Source organism: Pipistrellus kuhlii, unplaced genomic scaffold (genome assembly GCF_014108245.1).
Source record: "Pipistrellus kuhlii isolate mPipKuh1 unplaced genomic scaffold, mPipKuh1.p scaffold_m20_p_1, whole genome shotgun sequence".
Classification (NCBI taxonomy): Eukaryota; Metazoa; Chordata; class Mammalia; order Chiroptera; family Vespertilionidae; genus Pipistrellus; species Pipistrellus kuhlii.
In genome coordinates, this window is record NW_023425404.1 from 136,128,077 (window position 1) to 136,146,021 (window position 17,945).

Below are 17,945 nucleotides of genomic sequence, written 5' to 3' on the forward strand. Positions count from 1 at the left end.
GGAACTCCTTTATAAGGGCTGGCTCAGGTGGCAGAAACACAATGCAGTCTGATGGTTCAATGCAGAGACAGGTAGTTTAGTGCAGGCTTCTCCTTGAAATGCAGTTTTCATGAGAACCTTTCCCCTCCTTCCCCCTCACCATGTAGAAATGGCTGCTAGGCTCTGTTATTTTTAAATTTGAAGCAAATTGGCCACTGGGAGCCCTCTTGTAGGCATTTTCCTTTTCAGGGTACACACTTATGTGTCACAGTTTTTTATGAACATATCTATAAAAAAATATCCCTGGCATATACTACACAGTCAGTAACTTTTAATAGGTACCATTTGACAAAAGAAAAGAGTATTACCCTAAGATACTATGATATTTCTAGCACACTAAAAGTGAAACATCAGAACAGAAATCTTGGACATGGTGTATTTGGCAACAGCTGAGCTAAATGGAAAATTGAGAAAACTATTGAATAACTTTATACTTGTCTGTTTATTTTTTAGTTTATTTACATATTCCAGATTTCCAAGGAGGTTACCATATCTGTGCTTTATTTGATATAATTGAATACATTATAAGCTATCTTATTCCCTAAAAAGTCTTGGAAAAAATCTAATTTACTTATTCATATGACTTACATGATTAGTGGAATAAATACACTTAAGTTTAGTTTTGTACATAAAGAAATTTATTCTGTGACTTGCAGAGCTTCTTAAGGCAGATAAGGATAAAGAAAAATTTTTGAATTTTGTAACAAGGAGAATGGTCCAGCAAAAGAATGGACTGCCTCACAGAGTAATGAGATCCAGGCATTTCAACTGTTGACATGCAGTTTCACTCATCATTTGACAGTGGGATTTCTGACAAATGATAATAACATCAGTAAGAATCTGTATTAAAGAACTTCCTGTATATCTCATCTCAGTGAGACTGTGCTTTATGATCCCCCATCTCCATTTTCATGCCTTCAAGTATCAAGAGTCTTAAGGGATTATTTCCTACCAGGTTAGAAAGTTGGTGAGAAGTGAGAGAAGTCTTTTTATTATTATTATTACAGTTTATGTTCATTATTATTTTGTATTAGTTTCAGGTGTACAGCATAATGGTTAGACAATCATATACTTTTCAAAGTGTTCCCCCTGATCTTTCAAGTACCCACCAGGCACCATACATAGTTATTATAATATTGTTGACTACATTCCCTATGCTTTACTTTACATCCCTGTTACTATTTTGTAAACAACCAATTTTCATATCTTTATCTCTTTACATTTTCACCCAGTTCCCAATTTTGCTCTCCACTAGCTACTATCAGTCTGTTCTCTGTATCTATTATTCTGTTCCAACTTTTAAAATTTATTTATTTTGTTCTTTAGGTTCCACATATAAGTGAAATCATATGGTATTTGTCTTTCTGTGACTAACTTAGTTCACCTAGTATAATACCCTTTAGGTCCATGCAAGCTGTCACAAATGGTAAATTTTCATTCTTTCTTATGTCCAAGTAATAGTCCATTATATATGCTACCACTTTTTTATCCAATCAGTTATTGATGAGCACTTGAATTACTTACATATCTTGGCTATTGTAATGAACAGAGAGGTGTATGTATTCTTTCAAATTAGTGTTTTGGTTTTCTTCTGATAAATACTCAGAAGTAGAATTGCTGGGTTATAAGACAGTTCTACTTTTTTAATTTTTTGAGGAACCTCCACACTGTTTTCCATAGTGGCTGCACAGATCTGCATTTCCACCAACAGTGTACTAGGGTTCCCTTTTCTATAAATCCTCACCAATACTAGCTGTAAGTTGATTTATTGAATAGCCATTCTGACAGGTATTAGGTAATATATCATTGTGTTTTTAATTCATACCTCTGATGATTAGTGACATAGGAGATAAAAGACCTGTACTTGGAAAATTATGACACTGAAGAAAGAAATTGAAGAAGTTTCAAATAATTAGAAATGTAAACTGTGCTCAATGATAAGAAAAATTAACATTATTAAAATGTCCATACTACGTAAAACAATCTATAGATTCAATGAAATTCCTATCAAAATATCAGTGGCATATTTCACAGAACTAGAACACATAATTCAAAACTATATGGAACCACAAAAGACCCTGAATAGACTCAGCAATCTTACAAAAGAAAACCAAAATTGGGGATATCATGCTACCCAAATATCAAACTATTAATAATCAAATAATCAAAACAAGGCCATAATAATCAAAACAACATAGTACCGGCATAAAAACAGACATATAGATCAATGGGACAGAATAGAGAGCCCAGAAATAAACCCACACCTATATGGTTAACTAATATTTGACAAAGGAGGCAAAAACATATAGAGTGTCCCCCCAAAATGTACACACACTTTAACAGCTGATAGCTCAATTTTGAAAATAAAATGTATTTTAATAAACACCGCCTTTATAATTATTCAAAGTGTAGGTATACATTTTTTAGAACACCCTATACAATGTGGTGTTGGGAAGGCAGGGAGGGAGAAACATCGATGTGAGAGAGACACATTGATTGGTTGTCCCCCACACATGCTCTCACTGGGTGGGGGATCGAACCTGCAACCCAGGTACATACTCTTGACCAGGAACTGAACCTTAACCCTTTGACACCTGGCCTGAATCTCTATCCACTGAGTTACACTGGCCAGAGATAGACATAATATTTTTATCAAGTATTCTAGGAATAGGTATCTAGTCTTTTTCATGAAATGCCTAACAGTCAGGGCTGAAAACTCAAAATGCTATTGAATCCATAACAATGACTGTGGCCAACATCAGTGGTGACTCTGTGTGCTGAAAACATCAGAGATAAAGCAGAGCAAGGAGCAGGAAGTGAGGCAATGTGAGTACTCCACTGTGAATTCATGGCCACACCCCAACGTATTTCTGGAATGTGCATGTGACATCTATTCACATTATTGCTATCTTTAGACTCTCCAGGATAAGCCAAATAAAGCAACAGCTCCAAAAGTAGTTTGTTTTAGAAAATTAATTAGAAAAAAATTGTAAAATTAAGTATTGATTATATACACTAGAAGTTGGAGGCCCTTTTGGGACTTGACATAACTTGGGATGAAACTAATGTTCTGGGGTATTTTGACTAGTTGACTTGCTCTAACCCCTCTTAGAATGAGGGCTTCCTGGCCCTGTGAAGCAGAGAAATGTGTGTCTTCCTTAAAAACAGGTAAAAGTATAATTTTGGAATAGCGCTTTGTGTGTGTGTGTGTGTGTGTGTGTATGTGTGTGTGTGTGTGTGTGTGTGTGTGTGGAGCCAATGAATATATACTGATGCACCATTAGTCTTGTTTAGCAGGTTTATGCCTAAAGGTGTATCAAAGGGCAATCAGCACAGCCTACAGAGATTGAAGCCAGTGTTGGGGCTGTGTACTCACTTTGTTTTAATCAATCGCTACTAATATCAAACAGATCCCAGGTGTACATATTATCTAGCTTGCGTGGCATTCTGATTTGAAGAATTCCTCCTTCCCAAACTCACTGATTTGCTGCTAGAGCATCCCAATCAGTGGCATTCCAATTGTATTTCATGGAGAAGAGAATCCGGGTTATTATAAGTAATTTTTCTTCCCTCTTCATCAATGTCCACCAATAAAACTCAGGAATGGTCAGTGCACATTTATATGTCTTTGCTCGGTTCTAGTAGGACTATCCTGAGCCACTTCCCTGGGCGTGCCTAAGAAGCTCTGCTCTTAGAACAGAGTATGCTCCTATTTAATAAGGTTTTGCACTTATCTTTGGGAGGCGGTCTTTGCTAATCTGGCTTTCCATTTGAAAAGAAAGGAGAAAAGCTGATTCCTTGTGGATTTTGCTCTAAAATTTAACTCTCCGAAGTTAAAGCCTCTTTATCCAAACTGAGTCACTCTTCAATGAGGTCCCTTTATATCCACCCCAAAACGCACTTTCAAAACAAAAGTTAGAAAGCTGTATGATCCATTCTCAAGAAAGATCTGTTTCTGTTCAAAACCCGCCCTGACCTTTTTGTTGAAGAAGAACAAAATAATGTAGTAACAAAAACACAAGTGGCTGCCAAAGGAAGAGAGAGAAAAAAAAAAAGTTCCTGTAAGGGACTGAAACAATAAATCTCCTCTCTGCTGAACTCCCAGAGGGAGTGTGTGTGTTTCCTCCAGTTCTTTATCAGAGCCCCTGAAATAAGTAGGAATGGGCAGTGGCTGTTTGCAGTCAGCACACCTTTTCCATTTGCTAATCAGGTCCTGCCAGGCTGGAAGGGAGTTGTCCCTGTCTGACACTGGAGCGAGGAGCCACTGCGACAGTCCACAGGCACCATGAAACTGCTTCAAGTGGCCGTCCTTTGCTTTCTGACCAGCGTTGGCAGCAGTGAAGACAACCAAGGTACCATTTTCTCTTACTCCTCTGGTGGTGTGTGTCAGATGTCCCTCGTAGGGGCTGTTAGCCTCAGTTTACCATCAGGGAGCTCCCCCTGAAACTTAGAGGCAGCGATTCATTTTCCTGAGTGGCATGTGTGGCAGTTGACTGGGAGTGCATAGAGAAGGCTCTACAGAGAGGATGATTGAGTTCACTGAAGGGAAATGCTTACTCCTTCAGGGGCCTTGAAGTGTCGTTGATGGCATCATAAAGGTTTTGGGACTATAGAAAGACCTTTTTAGAGAATAAACGTCTGGGGAGTAAATGCTGGTTTAAAATGGTCTCTTTTCAGACATGGGTCTAGGAAACACAAGCTTCTCATTGATGTGTGAAAGGCTATAATTGGAAATGTCGCATGGAAGATGCTGCCTATATTTGCCCCTACTATGTTAGGCTTTAATAAATTGAGAAGTTGAGTAAAGCTGAATAGGAAAATGAACTATAATATCTTGAGAATATGTGGTCAGTAAAGAGGAGATTTGTTTGATTAAAGTTTATAGATATTTGCTCCAGAAATATGCACATACCTACACACAGCATTCCTCATAACATTTTATGGGATTATTCATAAAAATCTTACCCATTGACTATAGGTTTTGAAACTCAGATAAAGGTTATCTATGTACCTACATAAGCTCTAAGTATATTAATGACCAGTTGCAAACAAATTATTTCATTTTACTTGTAACCCTTTCAGAGGGATTCACAGAAAGCAATTAAATTTAATCAATATTTATTAGGGTCCTACCATGTTCTCAGCAGGGCAAGGAATAAAAAGTGAGTAAGACCTTCTTCTTGCCCACAGTGGTGAATGTGCTATTGAGATAAGTAAGCATGTAAGTCTAATACAAGACAGACTTAATATATGGCAAAACCAAAGTACAAACTGTCACAGAATAACACAGGTGGGAAAGATTGATTCTGAGGAGTCCTGGGTGGTGGTGGGGGGACACCTCAGTTCTAATTTAATTTTGCTAGTGCTCTTTTAAAAAGTTTGCTTCCGCCCTACCTGGTTTGGCTCAGTGGATAGAGCGTTGGCCTGTGGACTGAAGGGTCCTAGGATCAATTCCCCTCAGAGCATGTACCTTGGTTTTGGGCACATCCCCAGCAGGGGATGTGCAGGAGGCAGCTGATTAATGTTTCTCTCTCATTGATGTTTCTAACACTCTATCCCTCTCCTTTCCTCTCTTAAAAATCAATAAAATATATTTTTAAAAAGTTTGCTTCCTATAAAATTTGAATATCCAGTGATAATGTAGAAAGAAATAAGCACACTCTGTCTTAAAAAACTTGTATCATTACTTTCTCAACTATATTTGTAAATCACATGATGGCTTGCAATGAATCTTGAAGTTTTCAGGGTTAAGTTTCCATGACTATCAAGGCCATAAAATTGATTTGGAAGACTTGCTAAGAATCTGATTTCTTAAAGTAAAGAATATTTATGAGGTCTCACAGAAATCAATGCACTCATACTCCCTTAGAAGTAACACTTCAGTATGCACAGGAGGGATTAATAGGAATCCCGATGCCATGAAAATCACTGCTCACTCACAGGTGTCAGGTCAGTACACTTTCTGAAAGGCTGGGCTGGGCTGCTGACCATTTTAGGTCTATGAGCACCAGTGAGGACATTACTTTCCTGGCACCATTAAACGCTGAATGAATTACCTGTCTTTCTGAAAGCAAAGTGGAATAGGATCAATAGAAGCAGCCTGCGAAATCCAGGCATTAGGAAGATGGAAAGGTAAAGGACAACGCAGAAATGACCTGGCAGATTTTTCTAACTGGTCATTTTTGGGAAAGTACCAATCAACCTCCGTTAGCTCTCCGGTAATGAGCCTAATCTCTCTGTTAACAGTGTCTTCTTTCTAATGAACTATTTACCCAAGTCAGATAATTTCCCTTTGGAGCCCAAACAACAGTTACATAATGACTATCTTCTTCAACCTCTGTCAACAAGCCAATCGGTTAACTTTTGTCGAGTGTTTATAAAAACCACTACATTTATCTTAGAAAAGAAAGCTCTAGTTTGGGAGCATAATTTGTCCACCTGGGCGGTGCCTAGGAGTTGGAGAGATTTTCCCAGCCACGTGTATGATTTTGTTGCACCTGGTTCTGCCTGTTTTATGTTTTCCTTCCCAGATATGGGGCAGGAAATGAAGCATTTCCTAAGCTGATTTAGTAGGTTTCTTCTCCCCCGCCCCTCCTGCCCACAACCCCTGCAACCGGAAACACATTGATTTCAAAGCTCTATACCCAAACTTAGAATGATTAACATATTTCATTAGCAGAGTTGATTGTTGAAGGTGAGGAGGGAAGTATTTCGTGTCTTAAATTCACAAGTAGTCAAGAAGATCCATGCTTTTCTGCATAGCAATTTATTTCTAAATAATGATCTTTTAGAGAAATTGATTGCTTTCTTTTTCTTTCTGCGGCTTTTATCAGCCTGAGATTTAAATAAACACAATATAGTCTTTTGTTCTCCTTGTGAAAATGAAAGGAATCTTTCTACATGGCAGTGAGTTACTTTCTATTATTTGGTTGGTGGTCTAATATTTTACAATTTCCGATTTGGAAAGCTATTTTGTGAGCTATGTATGGGAGGTTCCTGAAAAGGAACTGTCGTTCTTTCCTGATGTTTTCTAAATTATATTTCTGAATATATTTCTGACAGACCCCTACAGTGGCTTTAAGCCCCTTTGGCTTTTAAGTCTAGATCAATGAGCTTTTGACTATTGGATCTGAGAAAAGTTAAATGAAGAGGGATTCCAAGAAAAGGGAGGCCCTAGAAGCATTTGCCTCTTCAAGTGCCATTTGCTTTTTGAACTTTACACTAATTTAGGAAATATTAAAATGTTTTAGGCATTTGCAGGCAGGAACAAACATCACTTTATTAGCATCTGAAGAAGAATTTAATTGCTTGGAGAAATTCATTTGTTAGTGATTTAATATTCAATTTATGAAAAAGAAATAGATCATACACACTGAATGGCATACTATACTAAATGTTGAAGGTTTATAGAGATCAATCAGTCCTTGCCTTAGAAGTGGAGGTGGGAGAGGGAGGAGGATACAAACAATTATTAACTTTGATTACACTGCAGGTCTTGAGTGGTAAATCCAGAGTGATACGGAGAATTCACAACCAGCTTAGTTTTGGGTGTAGGGACATCAGAAATGTCTTCATATAAAAGTGGAAATTTTCATGAACTATGAAGCTTGAAAAATGAGGAGCTTCCAAATGAATGTAACTTCCTGTATAGGAATATTAAACATCAGTAGAGTCTAGACTAGCAATGTAAGGCAATCACAGGTTGGACATAGATACATGTTGGGAAATGAGCTTAGAAATACAGCCTCAGCATATGTTGAATACCAGGATGAAATATTGACTCATATAGTTTATTAGTTTAGAGCCTCTAAATGTGTTTGAGTATGAGAATTACATGATGGGGCTATAAATTGAAAAGATTAATCTGTGAGCAGGATACAGGTTGAGTATTGCAGTTGGGAAAGGTAAAAGTTCAAGAAAATAGTTCAAATGTTATTACAAGTCTAAGAGTCTGTCAATAAAATGAAAAGACAGGTCTCAGGAAAAGTTTTAAGGAAGTAGAAACTCTGATTTGATATGTTATTGACTGGCAATGAGGGAGAAAGTAACTGAGATGTACAGAGAGAGTCATTTTAATAATATAAATAGGAAATGACTTGGGATTAGACATAGGGAAAGATAGATGCTTTAGAAAGAAAAAAAATGATATATTTGATATGAGATATAGTGAGTTTGAAATCCAAATAGGATGTTCAAATAGAGAAATCCAGTGGTAAATTGAAATTGTCTAGTAGGTAGTTGAAATGTCTCTGGAGCTGGAGGTGATAGTGAGGAAGTGAATTTTCTTTACTCTCAAATCCCAAGAATCTTTAATCATGTCCATTGTGAGATTAATAATATAGAGATACAATTTATTTCTCTTCTGGATGCTCATATTTCTTAGTCTTATGGTACTTTGTTTTCCAAATCTGTCATAGTTATTTGTGTCTAAATCTTATCTCCTTTACCAGACTACAAGTGCTTTGAAAGTAAGGTACATATTTATTATTATTTGTTTGTCTAGTAACAGTCCTAAACACAAAGATATAATTTGCTAAATGAGTGCATAAATAAATAATATAGTTGTCCTCTTCTTTTTTTAATTTTTAATTTCTTCCCATCACAGTGACTTATCAAATTACTGCCTAGTCTTTGGGAAAAGGTTATGGACAGGTATGAATAACAGAACATAAGATAGATACAAGTGGAATATTTTGATTCTTGGCTATGAAAGTAAGTATCAAATATAGGGAAAGGGGCTTCTTATAAAAGACAAGTCAATCCCCAAACTTTAGCAGAAGAGATAATAGGGATAAGTGGACAACTCAGGGCCAGATTATAGTAGTTTACAAAAATCTGGAAGAAGGAACTGTTATGACTATAATAATCATTTTGAAGAAGAATATTTAATAGAATTGACTCTGCTTATTTTTTTCCTTTTGGAGCTTCAGATACTTTATGTAACATTTTCTTACAGTTAGAATTATTTTAAACCAACTTCCCAAACATACTGAATGGCTTTCTATAAAAACAAAGTTCACATAAAGAGAAGTTGGACAAAAGTTAAGTAAATACTATATATTATTAATTCCTGTATTATTTTTTAATTAAAATATGAGTTGCTTTAGTGATCATTTTACTTATAACTTCTGTTTAGCTTAATTACTCTCAACAGATCTTACCTAAAATGGGGAATCTATTACAAAAGTGAACCAATATGGAAATAAACCCATTGGGAAAAGTATTCAGTCTTTGATCCATTTGTTTAGCATTCTTTCTTCACTACTTATGTTTGAATAGTCTCTACTAAAGGTTGACATGATCATTCTAGAATTCTCTGGCAGTTTTATCCTGCTGTTTGTAATTATTAAGATATTGAGAAAAAACAATAAACAGTTGAGGGTCTCAGAAAAGTTTTTAATATATGGTGTTATTACCCATTCTTTTCTTTTTTTGATAAAGTTACATTTCAAGCCTTGGATAAATATTTTAACTTGTAAAGAATTATCTAATCCAAATAATTTAGATTCTTTTCTCAGTTATCACTTTCCAACTTCCTCTTCATCTTTGAGAACAAATTGAGATGAACATTGCTAAACAGTGATTGTCAAAGCAGGAATTTACTCTAAGGGACATTCAATTCCCGTGCAGTAAGTGTCTCTTTTCCTGTTCCTGAATTCCTGTGAGTCATTATAACACTATGAGGACAAGATCATTGTGCCTGTCCAGTGTTAGGAAAAGCTCCTTTAGTTAGCAAACAAGATCCTTTTGTACTGTTGCTGTCAATATCAACATCAGCATGGGAATCATTAGTGGCATTAATTGCATCTAGAAAGGCTACTTCTGGTACCTAAACTTCAGGCAATCATAAGAAAAACAATTCTCTAGCATTGAATAGAAATTTTGTCTGTAGAATAATATATTCATAGAATAACCATAACTAGCTTATAAATAGAAGCAACCATAATATTAAATGTTAGACACCCATTGTGTTTTTTCTCTACATTTTTCTCTGGCTGTGTTTAGTCCAGCCATTGCTATGGCAACCCAGGATTTATTATTTTTCCTAATGGGAACATTTTGGTTTGGATGATAATGTATGTATAGGTATAGATTAGTTACAGTTTCTCTGACATTCTAATTAATATGCTCTGGCTTTCCTCCTCTTTGCTTAAAAAACAACAAAAAACTTTAAATCAATCTTTTGTTGCATAAGTTAAAAAATATTCTAAGCAGTTTCTATTTTTAAGGCAATCATTAGTCTATAAGAGTCAATAATAAATTATATAGTGAGGTTAGGAGTAAAAAATGTCAATTTCCTTGGTTTCATTCTTGGTATCTTGCTCATCTGAAATCTGAACTGCTTTTTAATTTTTTTAATCAGTCATATTCTGGCCTAAACCTAAATTAGTTGTATCAAACTTAACCCAAATAAGTATCATCGCAATAGCTACTAGCAGCTACCATTTATTGTGCCTGACACTTTACTTCCATAAAAACATTTCAAGTTCAGCTTTCTTATTCTTATTTACTGATTAGGAAACATAGGTTTGGAGATAATATAAAGTTATACTGTGATGGTATGCCTTACAATAAAACCAAAGGATGTAGTTCTTCAAAATCTTCCTCTACAATCCTAGATCCTTCCAATGTAATAAAACTACAATAGTTGAATTTTTCTGATAGAAAATAATAGGGATAGAGATTTACACTTTGAGTAATTCCGAAACCATTTCTCCCTCTCATAGCTGCTTTGGTGCAACTAAACCAATAACTAAAGGTTTTGGTGGGGACAGCTTCACATCCCCATCTGCTGCTTGATGGAGTTGGCTTCTTGCCATATACTGAGAAAAGGCCTTTTTCTGAGCCTCACATTGAGGGCATGAGTTATTGTAGAAAGCTTTATTTCTGTGGAGCTAAACCCCTGAGTTTCCAAGGTCCCATTTCCCTTTGTCCCACCACAGAAGAGTGTAGCTGTTGCTTCAGCAGAGCTAGAATCAAAGCTAATGACCAGAAATCTGTCTTCATAGTTGAGCAGTGCCTCATCCAGCATCAGGCTAACTTAGTTTGTGTTCCCAGTTCCATCAATCCATTGCATGTGGGGTCCTCAAGGCTACATGGCTATGAAGGTGGGCGAATGCAAGAGAGCCCAGAGTGAGCCAAGAGCCAAGAGCCAAAAGAAACAATTCATTTAATTGGGGAATTATGTCTCCCCAAACTTTCGTGAACTTGCAGTGGCCTTGTCCGTTCTGGCCAATGATCTTTTTCCCCAGGTTTGACTGACAGGCACCTTCCCTAGTCATGCCAACTTTATTGTACATGTATCTATCTCCCCTTTGTTGAACCCCTTCTCCCAGTAATCTGCAGGGAAGGGGCTGGAGGGTTTCTGGGGAGTATGAAAGTACAGCCTCTTGGTGAAGCTGCAGAGATGGCAATGCCTATAATATCTGGCTTTGCCTTTGCTACTTACTTATTATTAATTACTAGCTTATTACAACAGTATTACTAAGACAACAGATCTATGAATGAATTTCTACCTAGTTATAACAATTTTCTTAATGTTCTGAATTCAATTAATTCTTAAGGGATTGGTTGAAAGGCATTGTAGTCTTTTGCCTACCTACTCATTTGGAGTTCTAATATTAATGTCAGTGCAGTTAATATGGGACTTTGAGGAGAAGGAAAAAAACAAAATGGAAATAAACTATTTGTGAATTAATCACTTAGTGTCACATTTGTAATTTTTCTGGAGCTAAACCGTCTAGTTTGAAATCCCAGCCTTGTCACTCACTATTTGTGTATTCATGGAAAAGTTATATAAATTTTCCTCAGCTGTAAAACAGAGTGAGCACAGTCCCTACCTCATAGGAATATTGAGAAGATCACTTGAGGTAATGTACATAAAATGCCTAGGGTAGTGTTAGGCATGTGGTAACTCAGTGAGTTTTCCTGAGTTTTAGAATTAGTCCTAGAGTTTATTATATCCTATTCCTTAGATAAATTTATTTCCAAGTTGATTCCAACACAGAAACAGCAAATATTTAAATAATTATAATGTGAATGCTCACAAAGTGAAAATCCAGCACATGAAAATTTTTCTCAATAAAATTGATACAGCATACTAGGAAGATGATTGCCAAGTTACATTCTTAATATATACAGGCACAATTTGGCACATATAGACTGGTGTATTCTCTAGAATACCTTTCAAGTGAGTAAATTCTTAACTCACTGTGTAAACTAATCATTCAAATTAATAAGCAAAATTGTGTTTGCATTTAATGAGAACTCTTTATTCTGAGAATCATCAATAGTCTCAAATATTAATACCTATTTTAAAATATTAAGCATTGCTTAATCTGATAGTTGGAATATGTTAGTGAAAAAAAACCTGTCTTAATATGACCAACTCTGAATCTAGCTTTTAAATAAACTGAACTAGGTCAAGACACTAAATATTTCTAGTCCCATTTTTCTAGACAAATGAAGACAATATTTGTTGAAATAATATTGGTGTTACATGAAAACCTATTTTAGATGTTGGGTAAGTTACAAATTACTATTAAAATATCAATTGTTAATATGCAAGCTGACAGTTAACTCACAGAATCAATGGATAACTTGAAGGCATTTCATAAATGTGAGAATTTTTCCTTATTCGCTGGGCCTTTAACTGCTAATCCACTATTATTCTTTTACAATAATACTTTTACATATTTTTTTATGATTGGTACACATTCAAATCACCAACACTTTCAATCATGTTGAAATAATGCTTGAGTTATAAAAATCACACACACAAAACAAGGAAAAACATTTGTATAATACATTGAATTTGTTATAACTGAAGTGGGTAAAGAAATGATTTTTTTTGTATGAACTGTGAAATTGTTCTCCTAGGGCCCTCAGCAAGTGTAAGGGCATAAACACCCAAAGTATTGGGCACTCTCTCTAGGGTACAGAGGCCACTCTTGAATTCGTCAGCTCAAGGACATTGAGACAACTCCTCTGTCCTATGAGACATATCCCAATTATCTGTCTCCCTGCAAATCCAGTTTTAAATAGTAAGACTCACCTTTTTAAATGCAAGAATTAACTAATTTAAATATTTATTATTATTAATTCATTTATTAGGATTAGAATGATTTGATTATATGAATCAACAAGCTTTTTTATTGTTTATTTTCTTTCTTTTTCATTTCTGACAGCCTCATTTGTTGGGTACAAGTTTTACATCAAGTAAGTTTCAAACTCTATAGATTTGCAAAGTAGAAGGAAGAAAAATGACAATGCTGCCAACTATTTAAAAGCCTGTTATTATAGTCCATTTCAATCTAACTGAATATAAATCTCTTGGGAGCAAGGACAGTGTCTAATTGATACCCCTATTCCTCACCCCCAGAGAATATCTTTGAAAACTTAGATGATTCTTGTTAATTAGCTCTTGCTTTGATTTAGAGAACTCTATCTTCAAAAGTCAACAGAGTGGAAAATACCCACGGCAGTTAGGATTTGTTTTCAGTAACTTGAGGGCAATATTTATGTTCATCTTTGGCCTGGGTAGTATAGAAGTTTTCAGTGTCATTTTGGGATACTATCTTGATGGGCTGGACATACTTGACTTGCTTTGTGAAGTTGATTTTCCATCTTATTGTTTTATCAATAGTAGAAAATCCTGTCTTTGGTTTATAGTGACTATACATATTACATAAGAATGACATGATTATCTGAATGCAAGAGGTGAATCATTCTTGAGGCTTACACACACACAAAATGGCATACTGTAATTCTGTACATCATTTATCAGTTAATCCTGAACCATTTAGATCAGACTAATTCTCACTCCCAGTAGAATAGAATAGAAATTTATGGAAACTCATTCAAAAAGACTGTTGATTATAGATTGCACTTCTCTACTTCTGAAGTTTTGGTTCAGCATTTTGAGAAATAAACTATTCTAATCATGCCCAGAAGCAATTCAGTTATTCTCACGTATTTAAAATTACATTGACCAATAAATGATCAAAATGCCCTTTGGACAGGTGACATGGTATTAACAGCTTTTTTACTTTATCAAACAAAGACAAAATCCCTACAATATGTATAGTATTTACTAATGTATTACATTAAATAAAGGCTACTTTAGCATTATCTCTCTCTCTCTCTTTCATGTGCAACATAACAAAATCTTTAAATTGCATTCTCACTGAGCTCTGACTGGTGTCATAAGTCAGCATTGTGCAATGGTGGAGAGTGCACTGTCCTCTGACCCAAGAGCCTTTGGTTTAACTACCATAGGCCACAAGCTCACTGTGTGACTAAGCTAAGCAATTGTTTTAATGGCTCAGGGCTTTAATTTCTCCATCTACAAAGTGAATATGCCTTAACTAAAGATATTAAAGTTTTCTTCCAGTTCTTACTGAATGATCTCATCATAACCAACAATTTCTGTATAGTTTGCCTCAAGATATCTTGCTTCAGTTTCATCCTTTTATTCTTAGATATATTCAAAAGAGCAAAGTTGCAATTGTATTCCCTAATATTAATTTCCTTTGGGGAATTTTAAGATATGACTGTTGGAAAGTATCTGTTTGTATGTGAAAGGCCTATCTTCTGCCACAAAGAGACATTTCTCACAGTACACACCAACAAATGACATTTTTCCATGTGGTATTATTTGTACATAAAATGGAGAGATTCAAGTGGTGAGAGGAATAGAAAAAAAACAGAGAGATACAGAGAGAGAAATTCATTGACATCCAGAAAAAGATTGAAAATAAGAAGGTTTTAAAAATTGAGGTAGTGATAGAGACTGGAAGAAAGAGAGAGACTCTGTGATAGAGTTGCATGGGAAGATCAAGAATGAGAAGGGAAGGAAGAACAATACAAAGGAGAGATGAGGGGAGCACTCAATTGTCTAATGATTTGGGGGTATTCTCCATAGACCCTCTAACCACTTTTACATGCCCAGCCCCCAATAGAGTTCTTTCTTATTAAATCTCTTGCCATCCCTTCAATTGTCTGTCCATTTCATTCCCAGAATGGTGTACATTTTCAAAGCACTTTCAATGATCAGTTATCTCATTGAATCCTTGCCTTGCCCAGGGGATTGGGCAGACCTGTGTTTGTGCTCATTATCCAAGGAGGAAAGCCTTACACAACTTTGTGACACAAACTAGTAGCTCTTAATATTTATTACTCATAAGAATCACCTAAGATATCTGTTATATTTTCCCAGAGCTCAACCCCAGAGAACCCCAAATTCCCAGTAATACCAAACCAAAACATACAAAAAAAAAAACAAAAAACACCACCCTATGTTTCCAGCAATTTTTACAGATAATTTTTACACAGTGGTACATTAACACACTCAGAGATACCCTAGACTGGACTCAAGTTTATTGACTAGTCACCTGAGCACCCTTGACTGGCCATACACAAAAAAAGATGTTTACCTTTCAAGGAAATTGTTGGAAGTCTACTGCTTTCAGAGAAAATTTTCATATTAATTCAGTGCAATCTGTTTTTTCTTTTTTTTTTCTTTTTGCTTGTACTAGATTAGGATAATAGGAAACTAGATTTCGCCAAGACAAATATTAGTTGAAGGAATCAAATCTCTCTAGGCACACAAGCTTAAATTTCAGCTTTTTGGACCATGTATTTATGAGGATATACACTTCACTCCCTACTCATTATAATACATCATTGACTGCTTTCAATTCTACCATTACTCTCTCTCCTGTTTAACACTGAAAGAATCTGGGCCTCTGCCCTATGGAGTTCTCAAGAAAATTAGTGACCTTGAATAATTGAGTACTAGTATTTGATTAGGGAGTATTTCCATCAAAAATTCAAGTGGGGTCAGGATGTTTTTGACACTCTGGACAATTTATTCTAGTTCTCAGAGAACCAACTGTTAAGAGTCAAGGGGGTTTGATAAGATAGGGAGGATTAAATAACTAGCATTAATAAATAATTTGTGAACATAAAAGAAAATGGAAAAGCTGTGATATTATGAATTTGAGCTAGATATGCAGTAAAACTTCTAGTATTTGGTTTGGTTTGATTTTACTGGGGATCTGAGGATTTCTGTGGTTGAGCTCTGGGAAAATGGCAAACTTATTTTGTGTTACTTTTTGTTCATCAGTTTATTTTGTTTATTAGATTCCACATATGAGTGAGATAATGTGATGCTTGTCTTTCTATTATTGGCTTATTTCACTTGGCATAATACTCTCCAGGTCCTGTCAGGCTGTCTCAATGAGTAAGAGGGCCTTTTTACTGCTGCATAGATCAGAGAGATAGAAGCATAGGACAGACTGTCAGATATCAGAGGGAAGGCAGGGTTGGCTGATGGGTGGGAAGAGATCAACCAAAGGACTTGTATGCATATATGCATAATCCATGGACCCAGACAGTAGGGTTGTGAAAGCCTAGGGTGTGGTATGAGTGAGTTAGAAGGGGTCAATGGGGAGGGGGGGAAACATCTATAATACTTTCAAATAAATAAATAAATAAATAAATACGCTTCTGCACAGCAAAGGAAATCAGCATCAAAATGAAAAGGGAACTCGTTATATGGGAGAACGTAATTGTCAATGGTACATTTCCAAAGTATATAAAGTTCTCATATAACTCAACAAAACAACAACAGCAACATCAAACAATCCCATTAAATAATGGGCAGAGGACCTAAATAGACACTTCTCTAAAGAGAACATACAGATGGCCAAGAGACACATGAAAATATGCTCAACATCACTAATTACCAGAGAGATACAAATTAAAACAACAATGAAGTATTACCTCACACTTGCCAAATCAACAAAAGACAAGTGCTGGTGAGACTAGAGAAAAAGGAATCCTAGTACACTACTGGTGAAAATATGGACTAGTACAGTGTTGGCAAAATTATTAGTCAACATAGTCAAATATCAACAGTACTAAAGATTGAAATTTCTTTTGGGAGCCAAATTTTTAAAACAAACTTCTTTTAATGCCACTTCTTCAAAATAGACTTTCCCAGGCCGTAGTATTTTGTGGAAGAGCCACACTCAAGGGACCAAAGAGCCACATGTGGCTTGTGAGCCGCAGTTTGCTAACTACAGCACTAGTACAACCACTATGGAAAACAGTAGGGACTTTCCTCAAAAATTTAAAAATGAAAATTGCCATTTGACCCAGTAATCCTACTTCTAGGAATATAACCTATGAAGCCTGAAACACCAATCAGAAAAAAATATATGCACCCCTATGTTCATAGCAGTGCAATTTATAGTAGCTAAATCTGGAAACAGCCCAAGGGCCCTTTAGTAGATGAGTGGATAAAAAAGCATTGTGTAGTTGTATAATTACACAATGGAGTATTATGCAGCTATAAAAAGAAGAAGAATATCTTACCCTTTGAGACAGCATGGAGGGACCTGTAGAATTATTATGCTAAGCAAAATAAGCCAGACAGAGAAAGAAAAATATCACATGATCTTACTCATGTGTGGAATCTAATGAACTTAACCAACAAACAAAATTGATCCAGAGACAAGGAAGCGTGTAACAGACTGCCAAATCTCAGAGGAAAAGGGAGGAGGAAGAGATTAACTAAAGAATTTATATGTATATATGCATAACCTATGGACACAGATAATAGTGTGGTGAAGGCCTGGGAAGGGGGTGGGATGGGGAGAAAGTGGTCAATGGGGGGAAGAGAGGAGAAAGGATATCTGTAATACTTTCAACAATAAAGATGTATTTATGGAAAGCAAAAAGAAATGCATAAAGTCAAGAAAATCATGTTAATTCTTGAAAGAGAAATGCAAGAAAGGAGAACTTTCTCTACCAGTCATCAAGTCCCATATTAGAGATGTAGTAATAAACGTTGTCAACTTGATGCACGTTAAACACTTAGGCAATAGTAGCATTTATGTCAT

At 35.7% G+C, this 17,945-nt stretch overlaps 1 protein-coding gene across 8 annotated transcripts in view; it reads left to right on the top strand.

The window, feature by feature from the left end:
- Positions 1-4,124: 4,124 nt before the first annotated feature.
- EMCN (endomucin) overlaps positions 4,125-17,945 on the top strand; it is a 102,420-nt gene continuing 88,599 nt past the window's right edge. The window contains exons 1-2 of one of the 8 annotated variants that reach the window (XM_045570433.1): positions 4,133-4,391; positions 17,879-17,884. In XM_045570433.1, the coding sequence (XP_045426389.1) occupies positions 4,325-4,391; positions 17,879-17,884 (73 nt within the window). In that variant the 5' untranslated portion in view covers positions 4,133-4,324. Of the gene's footprint in view, positions 4,395-8,157; positions 8,165-9,911; positions 9,920-17,878; positions 17,885-17,945 lie in introns of all 8 variants that reach the window. The other 7 variants (XM_036410524.2, XM_036410531.2, XM_045570437.1 and 4 more) reach the window with 7 other exon arrangements.